The sequence below is a fragment of the Anopheles coluzzii genome, chromosome X (assembly GCF_943734685.1).
Source record: "Anopheles coluzzii chromosome X, AcolN3, whole genome shotgun sequence".
Taxonomy (NCBI): domain Eukaryota; kingdom Metazoa; phylum Arthropoda; class Insecta; order Diptera; family Culicidae; genus Anopheles; species Anopheles coluzzii.
This window is the reverse complement of record NC_064669.1, coordinates 15,725,757-15,753,746: the sequence shown is the minus strand read 5'-3', so window position 1 is coordinate 15,753,746 and position 27,990 is coordinate 15,725,757. Positions and strand designations below refer to the sequence as shown.

General features: G+C 47.0%; 1 protein-coding gene across 2 annotated transcripts in view; it reads right to left on the bottom strand.

The window, feature by feature from the left end:
* LOC120950461 (uncharacterized) overlaps positions 1-25,279 on the bottom strand; it is a 50,406-nt gene extending 25,127 nt beyond the window's left edge. The window contains exons 1-4 of one of the 2 annotated variants that reach the window (XM_049605131.1): positions 13,309-17,125; positions 8,251-8,359; positions 3,688-6,565; positions 457-1,694 (exon numbers count right to left, since the gene is read on the bottom strand). In XM_049605131.1, the coding sequence (XP_049461088.1) occupies positions 457-1,694; positions 3,688-6,565; positions 8,251-8,301 (4,167 nt within the window). In that variant the 5' untranslated portion in view covers positions 8,302-8,359; positions 13,309-17,125. Of the gene's footprint in view, positions 1-456; positions 1,695-3,687; positions 6,566-8,250; positions 8,360-13,308; positions 17,126-18,034 lie in introns of those variants that run through there. The other variant, XM_049605132.1, reaches the window with a different exon arrangement.
* Positions 25,280-27,990: the final 2,711 nt, after the last annotated feature.

Below are 27,990 nucleotides of genomic sequence, written 5' to 3'. Positions count from 1 at the left end.
TTATACAAACTAACACATGCCAATAACAGCATAAGCCGTCCGGGTTTGTTAAGCGCCTGCTTGTGTAGAATTTTATGCGTGTGTGTATATGTAGCAGTTTCGCAGTGGCCCACAAAAATGGCACACATAAGAGGTTCAGTATATATAAATAAGTTTTTGTAGCACGGTGCAATGTGATAGTGTAGCTAAGTAAAAAAACTAATCGGTGACCCAAGCATCGACAGCATAGTAATCATAATAAGGATCACAATGAGAGCGAGAAATTCGAGGAACACCTATGCACGCACCATAGCGCGGTTCTTACTGTTTCTATGATTGTGTGCAAAAATCGAAAAGCGCAAGAACAGAAGCAAATCCAAGAGGGTGAACCCGTTATGCTAAGCGCACACGCTTCACAAGCAAAAGGCAGCACACTCACACACATTACTCGCTGCGTTGGTAGGAATGCATCGGTACCTCGATATCGTTCGGCGTGCAAGGCTCCTCGTACTGCCGTTCCGGGCTGTTCGTGGTGGTGCTGCCGGTTTCGGCATCGGTTTCGGTGTGCTCCTCGTTGGTGGAAAGGAAGGTGCTATCGAAAGCCCGCTGCTGCTGGTAGTGACGGCGGTCCCAGTAATGAATCTCATCTGACGGACCCCAATTTTGTCGCTCCGGCGAGGAGAACGGCCCAGGTGCACCATACAACGTACCACGCTGTCGTGGCCGAATCTCATCGTACGAGATGGTGGGCATATAGACGTGGTGGTGGTGGGCATCGTACGAGGTGGTGGGATGTGCTGGGAATATTAAGTGATGCACATCGGGCAGGGGCGACATCCCTAGCTGGCCAGCACCAGCATTTCCTGCAGTTTCCTCTGGTTGTGGACTACGTTCCACCGACTGGCCATCGTACCCTTCCTCGTTCTGTTGCACTTCTTGCCTTTCCCCCTCATCCTCTTCCTCAACTTCTTCTTCCTCAACTTCCTCATCCTCAACGTCCTCATGCTCATCTTCCTCATCCCCAACTTCCTCATCCCCAACTTCCTCATCTACAACTTCCTCATCCCCAACTTCCTCATCCTCAACATCCTCAGCTTCCTCATCCTCAACTTCCTCATCCTCAACTTCCTCATCCTCAACTTCGTCATCCTCAACTTCCTCATCCCCAACTTCCTCATCCCCAACTTCCTCATCTACAACTTCTTCATCCCCAACTTCCTCATCCTCAACATCCTCAGCTTCCTCATTCTCAACTTCCTCTTGCACATCTTCCTCATCCTCAACTTCCTCATCCTCAGCTTCCTCATTCTCAACTTCCTCTTGCACATCTTCCTCATCCTCAACTTCCTCTTGCACATCATCCTCAACTTCCTCTTGCACGTCTGACTCTTCCACATCTTCCCCTTGCTCAGACAAGGTTTCCTCTTCTCCTAGTTCATCCTCCTCTTGCTGTCGTTCTACGGCAACCTGCTGCTGATGTTGTTGCTGCTGCTGCTGCTGCTGATGCTGTGGTGGTACATGATAGATTGGAGCGACGACTGCCGTTTGGCAGGGTTTTGGTACATCGAAGTTGAGCGGTCTGCTAGTGGTGCGCTGTAGGAAGCTGACCGGTCGGACATAGTGCGGCGACGATCGATTCTGCTGCTGCTCCTGATGCTGCTCCTGCGGCTGTTCCTGCGGTTGCTTCTGCTGTTGCTCTGGATCAAGCCCGCACACTGCGTTTGTGGAATGATCAATGGGTGAGGTGTGTGAAAAACGGTACTACACTTCATATGCACGTGTACGTACGAAGCTTTCTAATCTAGAGCTGGGGGGCTTTTGGATCGGCTGGAATTAAAATAGTCGGCACCTGCGTAAAGTTCATGGCGTTAATGCGTGCTGTGTGTGTGTAAAAAGGAAAACCAGGAGGGAGGGCGAGTGGAGAGCGTTGTATGAAGATAGAGAGAAGGAGAGAGAGAGAGAGAGAGAGCAGACAGTTGCTTACCTAGCGGAAGATCGGATATTGGCGACAGTGCTGGCGGTACTGTATCGTTACACACCGCCGCTAGCAGCAGAGTAAGCAGTCTCGCGTTCGGCTGCTGCAAAGCTTTTGCTTCAGCTGCATTTAGGCGTGAGTACAAATCCAAAGCAGCGGTTAGACAGGTGAAGAAAGAAGATTGAACTTAGCCATTGGCCGGCAACGAAACGCCTTCGGTTCGCGTGTGTACAGCTGTTGCAAAAATCCCGAGACATTTCCCAGAGCGAATGAATATAAAGGGGGGGGGGGGTGTATTACGGAGGGAAGGGGGGAGTTAAATGGAGGGTTAAATGGAGGGTGGGGGTTGGTGGGAAAGAAGGAGTTTTGCTGTCGTTTGTGGCAGTGCTGCAAAAAGTCACTGTCAATGTCATACACAATTCTGACTGAAACAAAATCCATGTCAGCGTCACGTACTCAATTACGATGATGGTGAGTTTGATACTCAAACAGTTGGCGTACCCAAAACATACTTCGTGACATTTTTGCGACCATCGCTTTTTCAGTCACTTTGGCATGACTTTTTTTCTGCTATGATCAGTTCTGCAAAATGTCACTGACATAGTCACAGTGTCATAGTGGCTGTAAAAAAAAGTCAGCGTCACGTGCTCTACTGTGATGATCAGAGGTGAGATTCAAACAGTTGGTGTAACCATCACATGCTTGGAGATTTTTGTGTTTTGCAACCAACTCTTGGTCAGTCACAGGGGCGCGACATTTTCTGTCGATAATCATCACGATAGTCATGAGTAATATGCGGGGCGTGCAGCAAATGGATCTAAGCAACAACCAGGGTATGCTTTCTCGCTCTGTTTGACCCGACAGACCATTGAACCAGACAGAACGAGAAAGCATGCTCTGGTTGTTGTCTGGGATCACACATATATCCTATGAATCATGGATGAATCATGTGGATCATACATATATCCACAAGTATATCCTATGAATGTCGTAATTATCACCGACTGAAAATGTCGTTACCGGGTGAGTGATCAAGAGTTGGATGGTGAAAAAAAAAGATGTCACCAAGCATGTGATTGGTCCACTAACTGTTGTCCACCAACACCTGATCCTCACAGTTGGTGACTGAAACAGTTGCATTTTGCAGCATTGATCACAGCCAGAAGAAGTCATAACTATGCTAGCGACGGTATGAAACACGGTTTGTCAGTAAGACCATTGCATTTGACTCAATCAATCGCATGTCGCGTTTGGCATGTCATGACGCATTTTCATTGAGTATCAGCAATGAACAACAAACTACCACGAATATGTTCATTGTGTTTGGTTGCGATCATCACGTGATGCTCATGACATTTTGCAGCATTGGGCATGGTAGTATGGGGACGTTTGAGGACAAATGCGGGTAATGGGTGGGGGGAGGGGTATACACACTCAATCACTAGCTCTCTTTTTCTCTCTTTCTTTCTTTCTCTCTCTCTCTCTCTCTCTCACTCTCTCTCTCTCTCTCTTTCTCACACATACAAACACACACACACACACACAAACACACACACACTGTATGTGGAGGAGGGAATGACACACACACACAGACACACAAAACAAGCCATGATGGAGCCGGGGAAATGGATGTGGAATGGACCGCCTTTTGAGCGGGCAGGTACTTGGGAAAGCGGCGGAAAGGGGATGAGGGGAAGGGGCTTCGCGCAACACTTGCGTAGCAGCGTTCTTACCTAAGGGTGGCGGTGGGGCCGACAGGTCATCGTTCGGCAGCTCAGCATGGTAGTCGGTTTGCGGAGTGGACGGTGGCGGGGGCGGATTGGGTGTCAGCGCAAAGACATCTTCCGCCCCGCTGCCCACCTGCTCGGAGCGGTAGCTAGCCTCTGGCCATTGTTCCTGATCTGGCCATTGTTCCTGATCTACCGAATGTTCCTGATATGCCGGTTGTTCCTTATATACCGGTTGTTCCTGCTCGTTCGATGTGTTCGGCACCGGTTCGGCCACGTCATCATCATCGATCACCACTATGGGACAATCGTCAGGGACAGCGGACGGGCCGGTCAGCGGCTCAATGACGGCCGTGTTGGCATTTGGCTGCTCCACGTTGAAACTTTCCTGCATTGCGTGGTGCTGTACAGATTGGGCGACTTCCGGTGAAGCGATGGCTTCCGGCTCCTGGTAGCAATGAACTGCTGGTGGAGCATCGACAGGGGCAGCGACGGCTTCCGGCTCCTGGTGGCGTTGTGGCTGGTCGGTAGGTACAGCGACTGCTTCCGGCTCCTGGTGACGATGTGAAGGAAGGGCGGGCGAAACGATGGCTTCCGGTTGATGGTAGCGCCGTACGGAGTAGCCGGCAGCTGCCTTCTGCGGCGGTGCATTCTGGGCGGGCGACGGAAACACGTAGTGGCTTGTGGGGGGCGGCGGCAGCGAGTCAAAGGCACCGGCATCTGCCGACGTCACGGTAGCGCTGGGCGCCTCCAGCGGATGGCGGCCCGAGATGATCCGGCCATAGTTCCACGGGCGGAACAGACTCTGGTTCGCGTGGAATTGCTCCATCGCTCTGGAGTGCTGCCAAAAGTGAGCGAGCGCCTGGTGCCGCTCGTAGTTCTGCCAGTAGCCAGAGGACGACTGCATCTGGTGCATCTCTCCTGCCCGGTAGAGGCCGTGCGCCTCCTCCAGCGAGGGATGGGAGTGCATTGGGTGTGTCATGTACGCTGCCCGCTCATTGCCGAATGGTGGCCCGAGTGCCGGGCTGGATGAGGACAGTGCCAGCCCCGATTGCATCCACGGGGGTACGCCACCCCCGGCCGACTGTGCCGGCGGATGCGGTGCCGAGTCCGGGATGCAAGACGACGACTGGGACGGGCGCACCGGATCGTACCGCTGCATGAATGGTGGCGGTTGCGGCAATGGAGCTGGCGCATCAAACGGGCGATGCGACGGGCCGTGTGCAATTGGCAAACCCGTTGAGCTATACTGATGGGAGTAGGGCGTGGCGAACGACGCAGGTGGAGAACGGTGGAGGTGGTGATGGTGTTGGTGGGGGTGAGGGTGGTGGAGCGCTTCCATTCTGTATTGGTGTTCCATCGAACACAACTGCAGCAGTTCCAGCGTTCGCTGGTTGGGCGATGGTTGGTGCTGTGGGGCGGGCGGTGAGATGTGCGGTGGCATGTACGGTGGGATGTGCGACGGCAGCGGACTTGGTGGTGGCAGTGGTTCACTCTGAACCTGCTGATGTTGACGCTGCTGTGTCTGTTTACGTTTTTGGCGTTGTTGCCGCTTTTGTTGCTGTTGTGGTTGTTGTTGTGGTTGTTGTTGCTGCTGCTGCTGCTGCTGCTGCTGCTGCTGCTGCTGCTGCTGCTGCTGCTGCTGCTGCTGCTGTTGCTGCTGCTGCTGCTGCTGCTGCTGATGCTGCTGTTGTTGCTGTTGTTGCTGCTGCTGCTGTTGCTGCTGCAGTTCCTGCTGCTGTTGTTGCTGCTGCTGCTGTTGCTGCTGCAGTTCCTGCTGCTGTTGCTGCTGCTGCCGTAATTGTTCTTGTTGTCTCTGTTGTTGTTTTTGTTTCTGCAACTGTTGTTTTACAGGTTGCTGCTGCAGTAGCTGCTGCTGCTGCTGCTGCTGCTGCTGCTGCTGCTGCTGCTGCTGCTGCTGCTGCTGCTGCTGCTGCTGCTGCTGCTGCTGCTGCTGCTGCTGCTGCTGCTGCTGCTGCTGCTGCTGCTGCTGCTGCTGCTGCTGCTGCTGCTGCTGCTGCTGCTGCTGCTGCTGCTGCTGCTGCTGCTGCTGCTGCTGCTGCTGCTGCTGCTGCTCCTGCTGCTGCTGCTGCGTAACCAACTGTTGTTGTTGTTGCTGATGCTGTTCTAGATGCTGTGTTTGATGTTGGGTTTCCACTGTTGCATTCCGCTCCAGCTCTCGGAGCCGATGCCGAATCCATGAACGCAACATTTGCTGTCGCTCGTCCTCCTGCCGCTGCTCCATACTTTGTTGTTGTTGATGCTGTTGTTGCATTTGTGCCATCTGCAGCTGCTGCTGCCCGTTGCCTACCGGTTGCGGTGCCTGAAGCATTTGCGCCCGTCCCTGTAACCATTGCTCCTCCTGTTGCAGCGACATTTGCTGCTCCTGCTGCTGCTGATACTGCAGCCGTTGTTGCCGTAGCTCATACGGCTGCACTTCATATATCTGCAGCTCCGGTGATGGCCGACGAGGCGGCTGATTCCGCACCGGACCATAGGTCAGCTCGCTATCGCTTTGCGTTACTACGTCGCGGCGCAATTGCACCTGTTCCGGTTGTCTAGCTGCCTGGTTTTGCGCCACCGGTAGCTCCGGAGGGTGCCCTCGCAGTCGCGCCTGTAGCCTTTGCCCCTCCTGCTGGAGCGGCATTTGCGGCAGCGGCTGCTGCTGCTGCTGCTGCTGCTGCTGCTGCTGCTGCTGCTGCTGCTGCTGCTGCATTGGTCGACGAAGCCGCACTTCTTGCAACTGCATCTCCTGCCGCAGTCTACGTTGCTCCCAGTCTGCTTGTTGCTGCAGCTGCTGTTCCCGGGCTTGCAGTTCAATGTTGTCAACGTCAATGACAATGTTCAGTTCTCGGAGTGACTGCTGCTGCTGCTGCTGTTCACGCTAAACAATGCACACGGACGAAACGATACGAGATACGCGGATGAGGTTACGCGGATCGGGAATGATACGACAAAGGAACAAATTTTCTAACTCGGACGACGAACTGGGTGGACATTTTGGGTACAGTTTCTTCGAGCCGTTGGGACCACACGGTTTGTTTGTTGTTTTAAATAGCAAAAAATGAAGAAGAGAAGAAAAAAGGTCCAAACCACACAATACAAGTTCGTGTGTTTGATGGGACAAATTACGTCCTGGTATGTTTGCGTCCTGCTGCGAGCATCACATACTTCCTTCACCCCCTGGCAAGCCATTCCAAAGCAAAAGCTCGATTCTAAATCAAGCTCGCGTTTCATGCTCTGATGCCAGCGGGAAAAAAAACTAAACAAAACGTAACCAACAACAACTGTGGAGGAGATCCAATCCGAACGAACATCAACGTCAATATACCGTTTTCGCGCCTGCGCGCCCTGCCTGATCGTTCCTACGGTGCTGGCGGCTTGCCAAAGGTCCTTTCCTATCACCGACAACGAGATGACGCAAACAGCCCTCGCACCACCACCGCCAAGGGTAACCGTTTAGGGCAGAAAGAAAATAGATTCAGGACTTCTGTGCACCCAAGGCGAGGCCTTTCCCCTTCATCCTCATGGTCGGAAGCAGACTCACAACAAAGCGTACCGCGGCGCGGCGGGCAGCCGTTGCCGAACGGTTGCCAAAAGCGCCAATGCGCCAAGCGTTGGATACAGAGTGAAGTGTGAGTGTGAGTTTGTGTATGCGTGTGCATAACAATCGAAAATTTTGTATCTTGATGTGTGAGTGTGTACAACAAAATAAAAATTTATTCAGAACGAAAAAAGGTTGAATGTAAAAAATAAAATGAATAAAACAAAATCATTAAAAAAGTCTCATAAGTCATATCATAAGTGCAAGGAAAAATACAACAACAAAAAAGCAATTAGAAGAAAACGGACAGAAAACAAAATAAAACAAGACTTTAATAACGGCAGATATGAATCAAAGTTAAAAAAAAACACAAACACGCACAGAAAATGAAAGGGATGGTAACCGATATTAAGTCACAACGCAGTAGAATGGAAGGAGACAATCGCAAAGACATAAAGAACAAACTCGTATCATTCCCGATGCGCGTACACAAACATCCATGGAGACAATCCACACGGAGAGTAGTGAAAAGTTCAAACGGACCAGGAATTATAACACACACACACGCGCGAGCATACACCGGAGGGAAAACACAACCAAACACCATCCCGTGCAGAATAATGGCACGCGCCAAACCTTGGTGACGATCACTTTCGCCGTCGGTTGGCCCCGGCCAGATTTCGGCTTGTAGATGATGACCTGCGTGGTCGGTGGGCCCTCGTGGTCCGGCTTAAAGATCTCCTGGAACGAAATGCCCGACACCGGCACGTCCTTGAGCGTGAGCTCGCCGTTCGGGCCACTGCCGCGGATTGTGCTCGGGACCGTGCTGGTGACCGGACCGGTTGCCCCACCAACACCGCCACCGTTGACGGTCAGCTCCGGACCCGGCTTCCCGCCCGAGCAGGACCGTGGCGGTGACTTGGAGCGCTTGCTACGGCCATCACTGGTGGCAGTGGTGGTGGGCGCCGCCGGTGCTACGGGGCCACCCGGATCGGTGGGTTTTTTGGGGGTATTAGTGTTGGTACCGTTCTGTGGCGCTTGTTCGCCGCCGGCAGTGAGGATCCTTCCCGCTTCATACTGCTGCTGCTGCTGCTGCTGGTGCTGGTGTGTTACTTTTGGATGCACTGTACAATACTGCGTGATTACGGGGGACAAACGGGGTAAACATTGACCCAATGTGGCGTTTGGAAAGAAAATGGAAACAAAATTACCGTAAAAACATTAGCGTCACGACGTTCGTGCTTCCGGGTGCGTTTTGGGCAAACGGGCCAGAAAATGAAGCGAGTTAAAGAGGAAGGAAAGTGAAGAAAAAAGGAGGAGGATATTTGATAGGCAGCTGTGTTGTGTTGCAGCTTTGACCGTGACGCAATCAACAAGAACCGGCGCGATCGTATTCTAAGCAAGCTGGGTAACATACGGTCATACTAAGAAACGCATCATGGGCTGGCGTGGGGTTGTGGTGTGAATCGAATAGGACACGGAAATAGTTTTACCAGATGAATGTAGGGGTATTTTTCATTTTCATTTTGATGTTTTATGAGAAGCTATTTAACCATAAGGGAGGTAATGGTTCCTATATTTGTCATATTGTGTTCATATTGTGATGATAGAAGTCATGGAAACCTAAAATAAACTGTTTATAACTTCAATGAAACTGAGTTCTGAAGCTTCGTTCTTATCAATAGCAAGGAATCCTTTCATAAAATCGAACTTTGGCGTTATTCAATCATAATGCCGAACTTACACGTTATTCGATCATCAGAAATGTATTATTTTTAATAATCAAGTCAGCGAACCATGTGTGTTCCGTGTCGTTAACAGATGTTGTTCGCGAATGAATTGGTTTTTCAAAGCAAACCTTTTTACAACACATAAAGTAATCTTCAGTTAGCATTTGATCATCTAGTTTGACCATTTAGCACTGGTACAATGAAGTTGCGTGGAGTGCGAGGTGTAATGCGAGCTCGCTTCAAGTCTTTGACAAGCTATAATTTGGACTGTTACAGCCAAGCTACACGTACTGGACGATATCGGACGATGCCATAAAACGTAGGACCGCAGACAAGAAATTTGCGTCGGGACGGGCCGTGTCGGATAACAGCGAGCCGATTTTTTGTGGGATTTGACAACGGATGTTAACGGATTTATGGCAATGTCCGATGTCTTTCGGTGCGTGTAGCTTGGCCGTTAAAGCTGTGCGCGAGGTGTCCACAAAGCAAATTTGAGCAGTCTGCGAGCTCGCATGGACACCTCGTGAACAGTTTTAACAGCCGAAATTATAGCATGCTGAAGATATGAACTTTCGAGCAGGTTGCGAGCTCGCTTGAGGTCTCGCAATCGCGACAACTTCATAGCACTAGCGACCTCGCTAGAAAGCAGGTTGTGAGGGTAAACAGTTTCTTAGCAGTTAAATTAAATCGCACTCGGCGAACAAAATATACAGCTTGCTATAGATTCGAAATCTTATATATCTTTTTGAAAAATCCACAAACATACAGTAAGTGATAATTACAACAAATAACGCCGAATAAAATAAATTATAAAAAAATTATCGTTCATTCGCCGAATTCATGAATGTATTATAAAGGTTACCAAAGATTTCAGCAATATTTGAGTAGAACATAGTACTCGAAACATCACAATATTTTGCGGGAAACTGCTTAAATGCGAGGGCGCTGGGGCTATGAAGTTGTATGGAGTGCGAGGCCTCCTGCGAGCTCACAAACTGCTCGAAGTTGGTTTGCGGGATTCAGCAGTTATAATTATAGCACCTCACGAACAGTTTCAACAGCCCAAATTATAGCTAGCTTAATATCTGAAAATTGATATTTATTTTTGAAAAATCCACTAAGTATCATAAAAGAAAAAAAGATGAAATTTTTGTGGAAGCGATAAAATTAACCAATACTTGCAAGCAATTTCGAGCAATAGAAATTGTTCCAAACCCTCAATTAAAATGTTCATCGGGTATTATAATTATAACTGATAAAAACTAGGGGCGAAAAAAGTGCTTGCACCCTGCAAAACAAATTCAAGCAGACTGCGAGCTCGCATGAGGCCTCATCTGACGATTGCAATCAATCAACTAACGTTCAATTATACAGATTATTGTTGAATCGCTTTGGAACCTCAAAATTGTAAGTCTATTTTTTATTATTTGATTATAACGATTTATTCGAAATTATACGTGCATTATTGTACGACATCTCGCGAAACATTGCGAGGGTTACAGGTAGTATCTCCTGCTCGAAATATTTTTCTGTTTATCTTCATGATTTAATAAAAAAGAAAAATTATTCATCGTTCTTTGTCCAAATGATCACGCACTGTATTTTTGTGGATTTTTCAAATATTTTAAACAAACTACAATGATAACTGGCATAATTGTTCGAGTGGTGCTATAATAACTGATAAAAATATGGGCGAAAAATGCGATTAAATGCGAGGGCGCTGGAGCTATGAAGCTGTACGAAGTGCTAGACCTCATGAGAGCTCGTAGACTGCTCGAATTTGTTTTGTGGGATAGCAACGATCCGCTAAACGTTGCGAGGGTTTCGAACAGTTGCATGCGAGAATTGGTAAGTTTCATCGCTCCCACACATATTCATTTTTTGTGGACTTTTCAAAAATAAATATCAATTTTCAAATATTTAGCTAGCTATAATTTAGGCAGTTCAAACTGTTTGATACATGCAATTATACAATTATAACTTATAACTCACAAGCTGCTTAAATGCAAATGCACTGGGGCTATGAAGTTGTATGGAGTGCGAGGCCTCATGTAAGCTCGCAGACTGCTCGAATTTATTTAGTGGGGGTAGCAGTATTATAACATCCCTTAATTGCATGAGATCTGTGCGTTGTGTGATCACTACGATTTTTCTGATTTATTACAAAAAATAAAAATCAACATAGCATGTATATAATATGATTGGTAAATGCTCTAAGCTATTGTAATGCTACAATGTATAATGCTGTAATGTACAATGCTCGAAGCTATTGTAAATAGTAGAACATATGTTAAAACTTCAAAACAGATGTTGATGGAATTTTGCCTCAAGCATTCCATTGTTTCACATTATGCATCATTATTTGGCTCCAACTTTTATCCGTAAGATTACAACGTTGAAATCATTCCAAATTTTTCATTAAAGTACAGTCTTGTAACAACTGAAAATGTGGGTTAACTTAGGAGAATCCCTTGGAGTTTGCAAATCAATGCTTGTTAATTTACCATTTTCATCGTTATATTTTATCTTCTTCTAATTATTCATCAACGGCACAACAACCGTCTGTCTTAAGGCTTGAATCCATGGCGGATATCTTATGAAGTCGTACGAGTTGACGACTGTACCACGGGAAGGCTAAAATATTTTGAAACTACTATTCATTAAATTATTCATCATACGTTCACATTTTGAAACACAGAGATTCAAAACCAAAGTAAAACATAAAAAAGAGAATTACTAAAAGTAAAATATTAAAGCCATATAGGTTCAAACAAAAAAAAGAGACACATTGCTCAAAATTTGTGCTATACAGACAAATTTTGATGAATTTTAAATAAATTTAGCAACAATGGCAGTAAAAAATTTCTATTCACGCATAACACTCAGAGCCTTATCCGATGCAGAAACAAAAAAAAACTATCTTTCTTTATGAGACACGGCACTCGTTAGGAATCAGGGACTATCGATTGATGCACGTTCATGGGTTTAACATTGCTGGAGCGCGTTCGTTGCAATTCAAAGGTCCGTTTGAGGTGTTCGAGGTAACGAGGACTCATATTATCCACACAACACTTTAATATTCCACAAATTTCTTTTAACATGTTTGTAACAATATTGCCTTTCACATTGCCATTGCCTTTCAGTTGCCAAAATCTCATACCATACTGAAAGTGAAACAGTAAAATTCATTTCGCCGTTCGCCCATGCTAAACGGTAATTTGAACCTCCTTTTGACAATTTTTCTCCACCCAGATTTCCACACATCATTCACTTTGTAAATTTCCAGTCAGTGGGGAATGGGAATGAAATATGGTCAAAGTAGGATTTCATTATGAACCATAACCATACCGAACCAAACCATAACAAATGGAGATGGAATTTAATATAAGTTTTAAAAAATCATGTCCACGTTCACTCGAACACCACACTAACCTAAACATCTTCAAAACAAAGCACAACTCGAACCAATGATCGGTCGACTGAATTTATAGCAGGAGCCGCTTCTCTCATGACGCTTGCAAATCGAAAACTATTCATCACGTGTCATAGCCACCTAGCAAACAATAAAACATATGATAGCTAATAAAGGTGTTAATAAAATGAAGCAGTTGTGTTCAAAGCAAATTTGACCATCACCTTATTTTAATTATTTCCACTGCCGCGCCTGCTATTGCCAACTGGTACCTTTGCGGAAGGTGTTCCAACTGGCAATATAACTGTATTTTGCCTTTTATTGAAATGAAATACCTTGCGTCTCTAGCTGAGCTAATCCATAAATTGCTGCCACTAAATGGTACAACGAAATAGAACCGCTCATACCGACCCCTCCCCCCAACAGCTTATCGGATGTGCGCTTGAGGGTTCGTCGCTTTGGTCGTCGGCACAACTGTTTTACTGCACACTTGTGTCGCATTGCATTGAGTGTTGAGTGTTGAGCATTGATTTGCGTTTGATTTGACGCGCTGGGCAATATCGCATAAAACCAAAAAGTGCAGCACATCACACTTGCGTAAAAATACTTTTGCATCATCACTACCACATAATAATAGAAGCTTGCATCGAAATCGCCGCCGGTTTGGTTGATTGCATCCCGTGTCCATGTGCTTTAGAGTTTTGCCTTTCTCCATCGGAACAGCCGCTTTGAAACGCCTAACAAGTTTGATCGTGGTGTGGCGGGTGAGTATTGTTTTGGGATGGGTGGATTGCAATTTTGGAATGATTGTAGAATATCTGAATGATGCTCTAGCGTGATCATGGGTAAGTGTGATGGAAGGAAACAGAGTAAGTGTTAGCTAGGATTGCGCAAGAAGGGTGAAGGGCAAAATAGTAGTCAAAATGTGTGCAGATATTTACGGCTTGCTTATATTCAGCTGGCTGTGTTTGCATAACACGTTTATGCACACAATACTATCGTCGTACACGGGGGTTTGCGCACACACAGCACCAATTTACAATCGCGAAAAACAACCGCGTGCAACTTCACGAGATCGAACGACTTTTCCGCGAGCCGGGGTTTTGTTTTTGCTTCAAGTTTACTTTTATAGTCTTTATCACTCACAATTGTTCTTCACAAAATTCTAATCACTCGACGACGCACAACACTGTGGAATAATTCCAGGCAATGCTCTGTACAACGCCGTAAGCTGACTTCGTACAACACACGTTGGGTCAAAGATTTCAACGAACACCGAGGAAGAAACTCTAAGAGACGACTGAACCGGTTGAAGTTAGAAAACGAAGTGATCGACAGCGCTTCGATCCTGCTAACGTTAGGCCGAAGCCAGCGGCTCCCCGAACACAAGCAAAATTCTGACACACGCACACCAACGCGAACCGGCAAACCTATACCACCAAAGGGCAGTGCATTTGCATCATCGTGCATCTCCGTCAGATCGCTGTGGCGCGTGTGTGATCCGCTCTTGGTTTCCCTTTCTAGCGCAGCACTGTCGGTCGTCGGCCCCCCCCCCCCCCCCTTGGGTGTTGCTTGCTCACTCGGTAGCGTACGGGAGTGCACGACGCTTTCTCGCTTACCCTATCCCATCTCACACACAAACTCACACATTCGCACAAACACTAATACTAGCTTAGGAAAACACGATCGAGCATGTCGTTCGGGTTGTGCTTGGCCGAAAATGTGTTCATCGGCCGGGAGTGTGGCTGGATGAACTAAACGGATACCCTTTGGGGGCAGTTGCCGGTAATTCTTTGTTTTCATTACAGAATAGAAGACAATTGCGTCAAATATCATGCTACTATTCCCATTTTTGGATTATTTTGTAGCAGAAATCGAGTTTGATTTTGCCAATCAAATGCATTCTTAAATTGTGTCCCGCTCCCAAAAAAGGACCCTCTCTCGGACCGCTCACCAACCGCTTCGGGCAGGTTCGATTCGAAGGTTCAAACATTTCACGGCGTCTTCGGCACAAAAAAGGTTACCCTCGCCTTCGATGTCTAGGCCCTGTTGCCAAGCTTTGTCTCATCCTCCCTAAACTGTAACATCCCCAAGTAGAACACAACTCGCAAACGAAAATGATGATTCATCGCAAACGTACCTTCGGCTTCGCCTTTGTCATTCACCATCATCGTTCTGCAGCTTCGGCTGAGCGAAACAGCAAGAAACCCTGCAGTAAGGTCAGACATTGCAATAGATTCATTCAATGTTTTGAGTGACTTTCCTTTGATGAAGATATCACGACAAAGCATGAGATCCGATGAGTAATGAATGTGTTTTAGATAGTCAATTCTACACACACACACGTACATACAAACAAGATCGTCTGTATGCCCTATTTTCAGATAATGTATGCTCATGAAATGTTTCAAAAATATGACACTCATTTTAAACAGTAGAAGAGCAAAATAGTGTATTGTTCAACGCAAAGTCACCGACGAATCTATGTTCCTTGTATATTTCTTATGCCCTTATTGCCCGATCTCACTCCTGAGCGACTTGAACCAATCTTTGCCTCACGCTTGCCCAAATCCCTTTTTATCAATGGCGTTCGATTCATTAAGGGAAACAGCGTCATGTTTAATATAACATCTCCCTGCAATGGGTTTGGTTTTGATTGCGTGCCTTGCGTTCGTTATGAGATTTTTATGATTTTGAAATACAAAAATGATGGTAGCCTATAACGAAATCTCTCTATCTCTCTATCTCTCTATCTCTCTATCTCTCTATCTCTCTATCTCTCTATGTCTCTATCTCTCTATCTCTCTATCTCTCTATCTCTCTATCTCTCTATCTCTCTATCTCTCTATCTCTCTATCTCTCTATCTCTCTATCTCTCTCTCTATCTCTCTATCTCTCTATCTCTCTATCTCTCTATCTCTCTATCTCTCTATCTCTCTCCATCTCTCTCCATCTCTCTATCTCTCTCTATCTCTCTATCTCTCTATATCTCTATCTCTCTCTATATCTCTATATCTCTATATCTCTATCTCTCTATCTCTCTATCTCTCTATCTCTCTATCTCTCTATCTCTCTATCTCTCTATCTCTCTATCTCTCTATCTCTCTATCTCTCTATCTCTCTATCTCTCTATCTCTCTATCTCTCTATCTCTCTATCTCTCTATCTCTCTATCTCTCTATCTCTCTATCTCTCTATCTCTCTATCTCTCTATCTCTCTATCTCTCTATCTCTCTATCTCTCTATCTCTCTATCGCTCTATCTCTCTATCTCTCTACCTCTCTATCTCTCTATCTCTCTATCTCTCTATCTCTCTATCTCTCTATCTCTCTATCTCTCTATCTCTCTATCTCTCTATCTCTCTATCTCTCTATCTCTCTATCTCTCTATCTCTCTATATCTCTATCTCTCTATCTCTCTATCTCTCTATCTCTCTATCTCTCTATCTCTCTATCTCTCTATCTCACTATCTAGCTACTGTTCCGCGTGGATAATCTTGCCAGTTTGACACGGACAGATACGCAGAGAGATCCCCATCATGGTCACCTGAAACGAATCGGCCAGAGCCGTGAAGTCATTCCAGCGCAAGACAGTGACCGTGACCAGGGACCGGCCACAAGCAATATTCCGCAGTTGAGAATCGTCCCGGGACCCGAGCATCACAAAGGATTGATGTGCGCGACCCACTCCCGCACGTTCACCCTCGCCGCTGGTGGTCGGTCGGTCGTCTGAACCAGCTTCGTGCCTCGTGAGGTTCGATGCGCTAAACCACCACCGAAGGAGCATTGTGTTGTTGTTGGGAATTGGGTCGTAAAAAGATTCAGCGCGGCACGCATATTTACGTGTACCAGGACAGGCGCGGGGACGAGGCGGCCGAACCTCGGGACCAACATTGGGGGAAAGAGCCGTGGGTCTCTATGCACACCAGTGCGTATGCATCTCGCTACACCCGATAAGCCGGTTTATATGCTCGCGCAGAACCAAAAGTGAAGCAACAGACGTAAGCAAAAATATGAACATAAACACATAAAAGAACATAAACGCGCACCACGTATATTGAGTCCCACAGAGTTTCGACTTTCAAGACGCAAGACCCGGCAAACCAAGACAAGACCCGGACCCAAACCACCACAAACACACCCCCAGCACATACCCTTTCCCCACGGTAGCTGAAGAATGCTAGCGAAAGATCACAACGCCGTGTTGCCGCCAAAAAGTCTTCTCTGGACCCGCTTCACAGGCGACTGAGGATGACTGACTGGTAGAAGCAATGACAACGCACGCATGCATGCTTCAAGGATGAACGCAGAGAGGATATCCTCCAGGAGAAAACAAAACCATCGTCGAAAGACGAAGATGAAGATAAAGGAACGTTATCGCAAACAGCCACCGCCTTATCCGCTACACGACGAGCTGGCGGGCGATATGGTATGCCTTAAGAAGTGCTTGTGTGTGTGTCAGTGTGCTTCTCATTGAAAACTTTTACCATCGCACCCGGCACCTAGGGAAGCCTAAAATCAACCGCTTTCTAAAGCAACACCGGTAGAGCCTACGCATCCATCATGGAAGTAGTAGATTTCAGAAGCGCTGTTTGTGCTCTGCGTTATCGAGAACCTCCTGTCTTGGTGCTCCGTGTTCAAAAAAAAAAGAAAAGAAAATAACTTCGTTTGCTTGGCATTTTTTCTAATTAACTTTGGTGATGATGTTTTATGACATGCTCGCTGCTGCTAATTCTGAACGCCAGCATCCCCACACATCGCATATGCCGGGGGGGGGGGGGGGGGGAATGTGCACGAGAAGACAAGCGTCAACGAAGCTGGAGGCGACTGGAATAACGGGGACCGAGGAAGAGGAGAACGGTATAGGTAGGGCAGGGAACGTCATAAACCTTCGCTTCTCGGTATTGGTCTGCGTGCGAACCACGGCCCGGGTGTTGCGGCTCAACATTTAACGACTTACGCGAGGGCCTTTCTGTGCGCGTTTGCGTTTTGCAAAAAAAAAATCCAATACCCCAAAAGCTTCGAAAAATGATGCTCAAAATATTGCGATTTTGGGATTTCTTCGCTTCCCTATGCACACACGCACACAGATCATTTCTAAACACACACAGTCCCAGCACGCCTGCACACACAAACCCGCCCGGTATGTGGGTACCGATTTGCGAGCGCGTCCGTAAGAGAGTGTGCGCGAAGAGACAATAAAAACGACAACGCGCACGCACACACACTGTACGGGGTGTGGTGTAGGGGGGGGCCTGATTTGATTGGTGGATTGGGTGGAAAGCCAAAACCATAATGCGTGTGTGCTGCATTTGATTGTGATGGCATCCCGCGGCAGAATGTGACAACCAGATGTGATAAGAAGGGAGTATTTCGGTGCACACGCTTCTTTGAGCGCGTTTCCAACACGCAAGGAGACTTGTTTTGATGTACGGGCGATTTTGGTGCCGCAATCCAGCGATCCCGGTCGCGAACACGCCAACCTGAAATCCACCCACTCACCCGCATACATACATACACATTCACAAGTGATACGGTGGGGGGAAAATCAGTTGCAGGCGCAAAGAGACACACAACACGATTTTCCACCAATTAACTCGCCCAACTGGAAGGATGCGGATCACTGGACACATACACACGCACACACACACACGCGTAAAGACACTCACTGTTTGATTTAGGGCACTTGTGCAAAACTGACGCGAGGAAAACTTTCAATGTCGTTCACTAACTGAAACAACACCAACGGCACACTGAAAGGATGGGAAAAACTGAGCCAGTCGTACGATCGGTAGCGATTAAACACACACGCACACACACGTACACTTGTGTGTTGTATCGCCACTTGTTATGGCGAGCGCGTTGATCAGCCGTTTGTTTTTCTGCTGGCGAAGCGCGCGAATACCCCGAGCAAGAATCGCGCGCGCGCGCGCTCTCGCTCCCCTGTGGCAAAAAGCCGAAGCGCAGCGCATTGCGGGGGTAAGGGAGATTAAACCCGTGGTTTGGCGGGTGTTGTGCGCCGCACAGGATCGTTTGTGCGCTACGGCAAGCTGGCATAAAATCTTCCATTAACACGATGCGTTTGAGTTTTTTTTTCGTCCAATTTTTCCTTTACCCTTTTCATATCCGAGTTCCTCTCTCGGCCCTGTTCGGAAAATGCGGCACCGATATAATCAACTATCTTTTAAATCATGCCGGTAAAAGTTGTGCTTACGGCTGTTTGCTTTGTTTGTGCTACGCCGTGTGCTCACTGTGCGCTAGGGCAAAAACAACAAAAAAAAGTCATAAAATCGTCTTTCGATTTCGAACACAGGGAGAACGTAGGGAGAACATGGGAAAGGGATCGAGAGAGAGAGAGAGAGAGAGAGAGAGAGAGAGAGAGAGAGAGAGAGAGAGAGAGAGAGAGAGAGAGAGAGAGAGAGAGAGAGAGAGAGAGAGAGAGAGAGAGAGGGAGAGAGAGATAGAGAGAGAAAGAGAGAGAGAGAGAGAGAGATAGAGAGAGAGAGATAGAGAGAGAGAGAGAGAGAGAGAGAGCTAAGCAACGCTTTTGCGCAACTCGACTAAAACTAATTAGAAACTCACACTTGTATGCCCTAACGGCGCAACAACACACACACACATACACAGACAGGGGCAAAACGGACAAGGTCCTTGAGATAGAGTGGCTTTTCTTTTTTTATTTTTGTAGACAGCACGATACACAATCGATCGATCGAAAAAAAGAGAGAGAGAGAGAGAGAGAGAGAGAGAGAAAGGGGGCAGGCGAGCGAGTTGCCTTTAAAAAAAAGTCGATCCTATAGTAGCAGATCGGTAGATATTGAGAGAAATAGAGAGTGAGAGTGTGCGCGAGCGGGTTTAAAATTGGTGGAATAAAAATACGAATTTCCGCTATCTGCGTTCCCTCCCATCCTCCCGCAAGCGCTGTGGAAAATCAGGAAAAAAATCGATCGAACAACCCCCCTTCTCAGCATCAAACCTTGCGTCATCACAATCTGGTTTGTTTTGTGTGTTGGAGAGCGAAAGGGGCATTCGGGGAAATGATTTTGTTTCTACCTCAACCGATTTTAAGTTGGGAGCCGAAGAGAGCCACCCCCAAATGATACACCCGCTGCCCATTCTGGTGAAACGAAATAAAGAAGCGGTTAGCAATTTACCCTTCCAAAACTAACGACGGTGGTCGACCAGTGGTTAGAATATAAGGGGTTGGGAGAGGGGCGATGGGGGTGGTAATAAAACCAGAGTGAACGGGGATGGCAAATGCAGACGAACTAAAAATAATGGTTGGGCGACCGATGTGTGAATCCTTTCCCATAATAGAAATCCACACCCTGCTTCGACAACCCCGCCCCGCCGTGAATCAAATACCTCCTCCTTCCGCCTCCCAGCCTGATTTTATTTTTGCTTTTCTGTACGGTTGTAGTTTACATTAACAACAACAACAACAACAACAACAGCAACAACGACAGTAAACCAAAATCAATCATCTGATTTTGCAAGGGAACGCGCAACGCGCATTCGACGATGAGCGCGCGCGCGCGCACTCGTGTTTGGGGGGCAAAATGTTGCCATTCAAAAAATTGGTTTAGTCCGAAACGGTGAGGACGGCCCAAACAACACCACAAGCAACCCCTGGTGGGCGCCGTGGCGTGGAGAACAGGCCGGTAAGCAAGGTCTGGTTTGAAGAAGCGTCCGAAACAGAAGGAGCGGTTGCGCATCCGGTTCTTTTCTTTTTTATTTCCCCCCGCTCTACAGGACGCTAGACTGGTGTGGAAAGATGTCGACAGGGCACGGCTGCAGCCATTCGGAACACCCAAAGCGCGAGAAGCGGACCACCACCGCCAGCCGGAGAGGCGGTGTGTATTGTGCGTCTCTTCGCGCCCGCCGCTTCGGTCAGCCGCAAACTAGAGTACGCGCAAATGCGACGAGTTGTGGCAGTTTTCGCGCGCATGCGCGCGCCCAGACACCCAGCCCGTGACCGCACAGCATCCGAACAAACGAGTGACACAGTGTGTGTGTGTGTGCAAGAGGGAGAGAGAGGTGGGGAAGGGGCGGGAAGGGGGCAGGGTGCCACCAGCTGCAACCAGACCGGCACGTCATCAGTTGCGTTGTGGCCGTGTGAACTGTTGCAGGAAAAAAAACGCCCTCCACATCAAGTAACGCATAACGACACAACAAGCAGCATTTTCTAGTCGGTTTGAAAACGGACAGACGCGCAGAGACACACACACACACATGCACCTGCACACGCACAAAGCGAGAGACATGCAACTCCGGGGGTTGGGGTGTGGATATGAATGGAAAGTATCCGAGTTCGAAGTGGCGAAAGGGGAGAGTTTTTTTCGCTGGGAAGACAGAAGAAAGGAAAACAGCGTACCTTAGGCTTATCGGCAAGTGAAAAGGTGGGAGGATGGGGTGCAAAACAAAAAAGGGAAGCCAAAAAGGTACCGTAGCAGCAAGGAACAGACGAACAGAAACATCCTTTTGAACAAACAAACAAAAACGAAAGAAGAATATGTATTTTTTGAAACTTTCCCAAAGCATTGGTATTATATCTGTACGTGGTGTTCGCATGAGGCTCCGATGCGCATGATCTGATGGCACTACTATGTCAAGGTTACATTGTGCCAACACCGTTGGCAGTTGTGTTTTGATATCTTGGAAAGCGTGATTCATTTGTTTGTAAAAAAAAACTTGGCTCTATCCCGATTATCGCCCCGACAGGCCCAAGAGAATGATACTTACATCCTGTAACGTCAACAAATCAAATCGGTAAGACAACTCCAAACCCAACACCGATCACTCTGCAACTGCTGAAACATACAAACTCGCGGAAGTCATACACCATCAAGATTGTATTTTCGCTTCTTTACCTTCTGGAGCTTCCAGAAAATGCAAATCAAAGAATTGGTTTCGACGCCCTTTCTCCACCGGATCTTCTAGACGCGACCAAAACGTGCCTACCAACGCACAATAGCTTGCCGGATGTGTGGTACTGATATCAACAACAACAAATATATATAAGGGCCAATTATGTGAGTCAAGCAAAACCTACCTGGACTAACGGACAAAATTTGGTGTTTTACAAACTTTTTAGTGATTTCTTGATTTTTTTCATGATCATAATAGCAAATCAGCATTTTCGACACGTATCTGTAACACTCATGTCGCATATTGGTCGTAAAATTTCGGTTTGTTTGACACTTTTCCATTTGACTCACAAAATAGGCCCAATAATGTGCTAATGATTCCTGTCAACTTCACTTTACTACACTTTCAATATACAAACAGGACACGATGCCTATTTTCCGGCCCTAATCACCCGTCGCGACGTTTTCATTATCGTGTGCTGCCGTTTGAGCCACCAAAAGGGTGAAATCAGACATGCAACAAGTTGCCAACATCGACGCGCAGGGTGCATTTGCAATCGATTCCTGCAATAGCAATTGCTTTGGATAATTTTGCGCCACTATACCAGTACGCCACACCATGTGCTCGCTATTCGACACGGATAGAGGGAAACACAGCAATAAGACACAGAGTTCCCAGAAGCTTCGTTTGGAGACTTCTCCCTTACGCTACTTCTTCCCATTCGCTAGCGAACATTTTCCAGGTGTTCACACGTGCATTGCTATCTCTGGCCTTGGCAGGAGTGGATGAAGAGGGAGAGGGGGAGAATGGGGAACGGGATCGGCTTCGTTTGAAACGCAGCTTCACGGACTATTTTTAAAATGTCGTCCACAGAAGCGAATGTGCGAAAGTGCAAACAGTAGGGCCTAGCCGGTCGGCACCCGTCTAGAGCGGGTCGGTTGACTAGCTACATGGATGTGTGACGAATGGGGGCAAACTTTGTCACGGCCGATTATCACCTCGATACCACTGGCACCAACATTAAACGACAATTATGTCTAGCTAATTGTCGGCGAGGCAGCAAAGAATGCACAAACGCTCTTATTCGAGATAAAGCGATTAATCCGTGACAGGGGTGTGAACGTTAGATGCTGATAAGAATACACGCAAACTCGTACTAGATGCGTGCATTAGCCAGTAGATGCCAGCGTTGCTGGTGACCGCGGCAAAGGTTTGAAATGCCATGTTGAAAAATTGAATAAGTTTAACCACCAAACAATAATTAACATCCAACAGCCGCAAAACTAAAACAAAATCCGGTTCGAAGGACCATTAATTGTCTAAGCGCAACAACTCAACTACAGTCGGTTGGCAGCCATTATTCTTGCCACTGACTCTATCTCTAGTGAACTCGCACAAGTATTTACCATCCTACCGTAATGTTTAGCCCTGCCCCTCCTCCACCACACAGGCAAACGCTTGCGAGGAATTTAATGGCCGAACGGAGAGACAAATCGCGAAGCACATTCGGGGCCGTGTCGTGTGTTGGGTCACCCCTAAAATTTGATCACCGTCTAATGCGTGTCTCTATGCGCGGAGAGGGGGTGTTGCGTTTCTACACACCCATACGGCCACCGAGAAGGGCTTCACCCCCAGAGTTCACCCAAAAACCTTTTACAAAAAGAAATTCAAATAAAGCACCCATAAACACTTGAACTTGAACATGGCGACCACTAACTTAAAAGGACGAGGTAAAAACAATAGCCTCCGTCGCAGGATACCTTCCTAGTTCCCTCGGTGCAAGCGGGCGGAATTTCAATGCACCTAGAGACGATAGCGAAGGTGTGAATCGTGCGCACTACAGAGCGATAGAAAGTGATGGGAAATGTAGTTGAGAGTGGCAGTGGCATTAGAAAATAAAAATCAAGAACGGATGCTCAACTCTTCCTTTTCTATGCATTTGTCTGCTGCTAGGAATCTGACACACAAAAAAAAAAACAGAAAAGAGTTCTGGGACAAAGTGTAAAGTTGAATTTGAGCTTGTTTGCTGATTTTTGCTAAAGCTGATATTTTTGCGAAACTTAAGCAAAAATATAAATTAAAAGCATTAAATCTGGACGACTTTTATGGCCATGCTTCGCAAAATTGCTCCGAGCAGACCCCGCCGAATGTGGATCATAAAACAGCATGATTTACAAAGCTTCCAGGACGGGTTCAGCCGACACGGGAGAAACGACAAAAAAAGCACCATATGTGTGTCCGTCACAGTCACATTGCCTGCGCATCTTTGGTCATCATTCATCCATCGAACTCGTGTGAAACTCGCCACACATAATTTTGCTCGCCATCTCGCTCACGTTAATTAGAATTTTCTATCGCAACCCAATCCTCCAAAGCAAACATACCTTTGATGCGTGCTGTAAACGTTTCAAGCGCAGTTTGGCGTTCTGGGTCATGGCGGACAGTCTAGAATAAACGTCGCATTCTTCAAAATTGCATTTTGACTGAAATTCCAATTGGCAAATTTATGGGCTCACTACCGGCACGAACGATGAACGAGCCGGCAGCGAAACAGTCCAATAGTGGACAAGGACCGTCGGTGCTTCGGTGGGCTTCGGCGCACAAAAGCTTCGCTTGGAAGCGTACCCGGCTTTTAGAGGTCGTAAAACCGGGATACAACAGCATTGAATATCTAAATTTTAATTGACAGAATCCGCCTACATGACCAAATCAAAAAAGCTTGCGAACCGTGAACATAAGTGAGACATAGACTCCAGTAAAACCTCAACACAGTCAAGCTTCCACACCAAGTGAAAGAATCGCATGTTTTATTTTACATAAGTTTTATTTTAGATTTTAGACACTTTTTGCACAGAGCCTGCCAAAAGGCCGTCATTTTCATTAGGGTTCTTTCTAGCTTACTTTGCACTTAAATCTGCACTTTCTTGATACACTTGACAGAAATAGAAGTAATTAAACCGAGCACCGAATACCGAGATTTGTTGAAAATTGAGTGAACGCTCCGGAACGATTATAGACAGATTCAACTGGCTTCTAAATGGAGACTATTTCGCATATTTCGATTATAATTGACAGTAAAAATTAATTCATAGCTATTGACTACGGAGCGCAAGCTTTGTCGTTTGGCTTTATAAATGCGTTCGATTAATATAAGAATAATAATTAAAAACTAAAATAAAACATTGATTACAATTTCAAACGAAGCCGCTCGTGGTGAAATAAATAACAATCAATGAAAACAAACCGCAACCGTCGTCCATTTTCCGCAATGGAGCGCCACAGGCACACAGACACATGTCGCAATGTCGCTACAAAATCAAACCATTACTGGGCTCCCGGACAGAAAGAAAAGTATCAAACAAAGCGCGTACGCGCGCCTGTCACAATCCATTAGCAGCCGCGGGAACACAATCAATCCCTCCCTGCCGCTCCTCCATTACCTCCTGGAGATGTCGAAAAAGGCGCGCGGGCAGAACAGAAGCTTTTAGCAGAAGCTCACCAAACGCAAACACCATCTGCAATTGATAGCCGAGGCTGGTTTGCAAACAAACCAGCAGACTCGCTAAAATCGCTCGACGAGGATCAGTGCAACCTGTTGCATATCGTGTACAGGCGCGCGCGCGCGCGCGCGTGTGTGTGTGTGTGTGTGTGTGTGTGTGTGTGTGTGTGTGTGTGTGTGTGTGTGTGTGTGTGTGTGTGTGTGTGTGTGTGTGTGTGTGTGTGTGTGTGTGTGTGTGTGTGTGTGTGTGGGTCCATGACGACGCGGTTCGGGAATTTTCCCTGGGTAAGCTCGATTTTATTTTTAAACCAGCCAGCCAGTTTCCTGCTCCAGCAATCCTGCCATCCTTGCGAACGGCAGAAGAGCATCATGACGCAGAAAACATGACAGGGTGGAGGGAAATAAAATAATTAAAAAAAAAAATACAGCAAACGTAACAAGCAAGAGTTGCACCCGATTAGACGCGTGATAGAATTGATTGAGTGTGACAGATAATCGCATTCGTGGTATGATCGTTTGAAGGAGGTTTTTCGCGTACACATTGGAAGCAAATAGAAAGCTCGAACAAAGTCGCGAACTTACCTGGTCCTCTTGCTGTTCCACCTGGCGCCTTTGCAGGCGTGTGACGCGTCGGCCAGGATTAAGCGGCACAGCGGTACGGGACGTTGTGGGCAGCTCGGGGTCGTTGTTGCGCTCACGCTCCCATCGGCCAGCGTCCGGATTGCTAAGTATGTAAATAAAAAAAAAAAACAAAAAATCAATTAGAATACTAAGCTTAACAGTATTGGTGTCACTAGTGTATCTCAATCTTATCACTCAATATCACTAATCTGCCTAAAGTCTACACATTGAAAGAATCGCTCAAATCGCTTCCCCCATCCCTGAAAAGGATATTAAGGTAGTTAACTGCCAAATAGACACACACACACACCTGGTACATTTGCAGCGCTGGCACAGTTGGCGGCATCTAGCCTGTACCGTTTCCAGCATTTTTGACATTTCCAAAGGCGGTTTCGACAGTTACCAAATTATCACCACCAACAAACACTTCGCTTTGGCAATCCTTTTTCCCAGCAGTCTCGGAGCACAGCACACGGCGTCAAGGACGATTGGTAAGCAACTGCTGATCTTAGTCGGCTCCCATCCCCTAGAGGAGGAGAACACTTTGGCACGCCAGGTTTGCGTCCACGAACGAACCCGTCAAACCGCGGAATGCGCACGCCAATGATGAATTGGGATAGTTTCACCGCCGCCGCTCTGATCGCCAGAGCCTCGTGGGCCTTGGGTGTGGGCGTGCCTGCCAGGACAGGTAGCCTTGTGGTAGGTTTTTTCCCGCATCTTGCTTGCGAGCGAGAGGATCTCCGAGGACTCGCCGCGCCGGACAAACGGCAATCGTAACGGTGGAGAAACAACAGCCTTGCGCGCGCCAGAGAAAAAAACATACACACACTCTCCCCCAAAACGGGTCACTCCCAGTCGGTAGTGCAACGGAATAGGGCAGAGGCGGTAGCACGGGTCGGTGTTACATAGCTTCACCTCACGCACAGCAACGTGGTGAAAGCGATTTGAATTATTCAACACAACCGCAGTACGTCTTCGACGCTGAAGGTTGCCGAATAATGGGCAAGAATAATGTGTTGAAGGAAACAGTTGAGGGGGTCTGATTAATTTCCTCTAAAAAAATCCTCCACCATCCCCACCAATACAGACACACGGATTAAATAGATATTTTTGTTTTTTTTTAACTGCACGGCACGAGTCCTGCGCATCAAGAGAAGATCACAACTGGGGGGGGGGGGGGGGGGATTTTTCTCTCTCGAAAATTCCTCCATCCAGAATTAAAAAAAAAAAGATTGTTGCTGGTGTGTCATATCATGCGCATTAAAGGATGGTGATGGTGAAGGATAGCATTCTGCAAAACCCTCTCGTGGATATGTGTGTGATCAATTAGTATTGTAATTAAATTTTCTCTATGTTGTGCTGTCGAACTGCTGCCACACGATTCGATGGCGACTGAGGATTTGCCCTTAAAATAAGGGCGTTCGCTGCCTCTACCTATACCTAAAATTATCCACACATATACATACACACGTTCAGCCACTGTTGAAAAGAAAAATCAGGGCCACGGGGTCATCTGATGGACTGGAACACGCTTGAACGTTGGTTACTCAAAATCGTTCTGCTGTGCGAGAGTGGAAAGCGAGCGGGCTTGGTTAGGCATCAGGCACGGTGCGTCTCACACGTCCAATAATAACCATCTTGCTGTGACCCTTTCTTTTAATGTCGAATGCGACAAAAGGAGCCCAGAGAGCAAAGCGTACTAGGGACGCCAAGACGTCACTCACCAATGTTTGTGTATTTCTATCGATCTGTGCTAGTTTGGGAGCAACTGGCGCTGGCGGAACGGTAGCTAGTAGGTGTACCTGTTTGGGTCCAGTTATTAATTGGTTGCTTCGTAAGTCAAACACCTCTTGAAGCTCTTGCTACGACGATTTCTCCTATTCTTTATTTGAAAAGAAAGTTATTTTTCTGCCCTATAAAATCATTGAAGCTCAACGCCATACCACACTTTATCCCTTAACAGTCGTGATGTTAACCCATGCTGACTATGCTATGGGACCAGCTCAACAACAAGCGGTAGATTGTCGTAAAAACGATATCGAAAAAGGGTCCAGAATATACGTCACCAGTTACTGAATTCTTATTCTTCTATTCTTCAGTAATTTGAATTCTAATTCGACTCGAAAATTTCCAATAGGAATTTCCCATGTGCTGTAGATTCCAATGGCGGTCCCAAGAAAGTGTCCCATCATTATGAGAACCCCTGAACGACCCTGAAAGCAACGGTTAAAACACTTAACTGCCTGCACCAAACATGACTAAGGGCCGGGTTTCGGTTCAGTGCCGCACCAATACAAGACTTCTAACGCAATTTTACGCCTTTATTAGCTGCAGTGCTCAGTGCCATTGCTGCCAGGGCTGTCGTGGTTCGCATCAAATGAGTCGTCCAGGGATCTATAGCTCGGTTTGTTCCGGCATCCTTTATCGGCGCAACGCCGACGGAAACGTGAATGATTCGTCACGGTGATAAATCGCCCATTCGGTATGCTCCCTGTACACTTGTAACATTTTTCTAACGATTTTTTATTTGTTAAATGCAAATGTTTCAATTAAGTGTTGTTTCGTTCATCAGAAGCTTCACTTCCGTACACTTATTTCAGACCTTTGGCTTTGTACTTTGATGCCTGACGTGACACG